Source organism: Orycteropus afer, unplaced genomic scaffold, assembly GCF_000298275.1.
Source record: "Orycteropus afer afer isolate SDZICR_OR568_19922 unplaced genomic scaffold, OryAfe1.0 scaffold00410, whole genome shotgun sequence".
NCBI lineage: Eukaryota > Metazoa > Chordata > Mammalia > Tubulidentata > Orycteropodidae > Orycteropus > Orycteropus afer.
Window position 1 is genome coordinate 1,242,651 of NW_006921997.1, and position 1,264 is coordinate 1,243,914.

Genomic DNA, 1,264 nt, shown 5'->3' on the forward strand with positions numbered 1-1,264 from the left:
TGGAAGAAGTGTAGCCAGAATGCTCCTCAGAAGCAAGAATGGCCAGACTTCGTCTCACTTACTTTGGTCATATTGTAAGAAGAGACCATTCCTTGGAAAAGGATATCCTGCTTGGTAAAGTGGAAGGTCAACAAAATAGGGGAAGGGCCTCAGCAAGATGGATTGACACAGTGGCTACAACAATGGGCTCAGGTACAGCCAGGATCTTGGAGCTGGCACAGGAGAGGGCAGTGTTTCGTTCTGCTATACATAGGGTCGCTATGAGTTAGAGATGACGCGATGGCACCTAACAACAGCAACAACATATAACCATTTAATACTCACCACAAACTGCCAAAGATTTGTTTCTTTCCTCTCATTTTACAATGAGCTATCTGAGACTCAGTAAAAGCTTGGAATTTATAACAAATTCATATGCAGGATAAATGGTATGATACTGAATCTCCATATTTTAAATGATAAATAACAACTGATAAAGAGAGCGTTTGCCCCTAAGTTACATTTAATTTGACGCCCAGCAGTTCCTGTGCCAATTCCCAGCCTCTGCAGCTGTATGAACCTAACTACTACTCACGCCTCATTGCCTCTGAGTCCCTGTTGATAAAATTGCTATAATACCCCTGCCCTTCTTGATTCCAGGGGCTCTTCTAAAGATCAAACAAAATAATAGAAGTCAAAGTGCTTTGAAAATCTACAATAATATTTCAAAGTTCTCTGAGTCATGTCCATTTCTACACCCTGCAGGTGACTTGCGCACATGGCCACGGGGAATCACTCTGCTGTGACCGAATTCCTTCTGGTGGGGCTCTCCCAATACCCGGAGCTCCAGCTCTCTCTGTTCGCGCTCTGCCTCATCATGTACCTGATCATCCTCCTGGGAAACAGCCTCCTCATTCTCATCAGCATCCTGGATTCCCGCCTCCACACCCCCATGTACTTCTTCCTTGGGAACCTCTCATTCTTGGACATCTGTTACACATCATCAACCATTCCTCCAATGCTTGTCATATTTTTGTCTGAGAGAAAATCCATATCTTTCATAGGCTGTGCTCTTCAGATGGTCATCTCCCTTGGCTTGGGCTCCACTGAATGTATTCTCCTGGCAGTGATGGCCTATGACAGGTATGTGGCCATCTGCAACCCACTGAGGTACCTCATCATCATGAATAGGGTACTCTGTGTGCACATGGCTGCGTGGTCCTGGATCACAGGCTATCTGATCGCCCTATTACAAACAGTCCTAACAATGGTGTTGCCTTTCTGC

The 1,264-nt window shown here is 45.3% G+C and overlaps 1 protein-coding gene across 1 annotated transcript in view; it reads left to right on the forward strand.

Annotated features, from left to right (window-relative positions):
• The first annotated feature begins 757 nt into the window (after positions 1 to 757).
• Positions 758 to 1,264, forward strand: part of LOC103208079 (olfactory receptor 13D1-like) — an 18,729-nt gene continuing 18,222 nt past the window's right edge. Inside the window, exon 1 of the mRNA XM_007953757.1 lies at positions 758 to 1,262. Within this exon, the coding sequence (XP_007951948.1) occupies positions 758 to 1,262 (505 nt within the window). The remainder of the gene's footprint in view (positions 1,263 to 1,264) is intronic.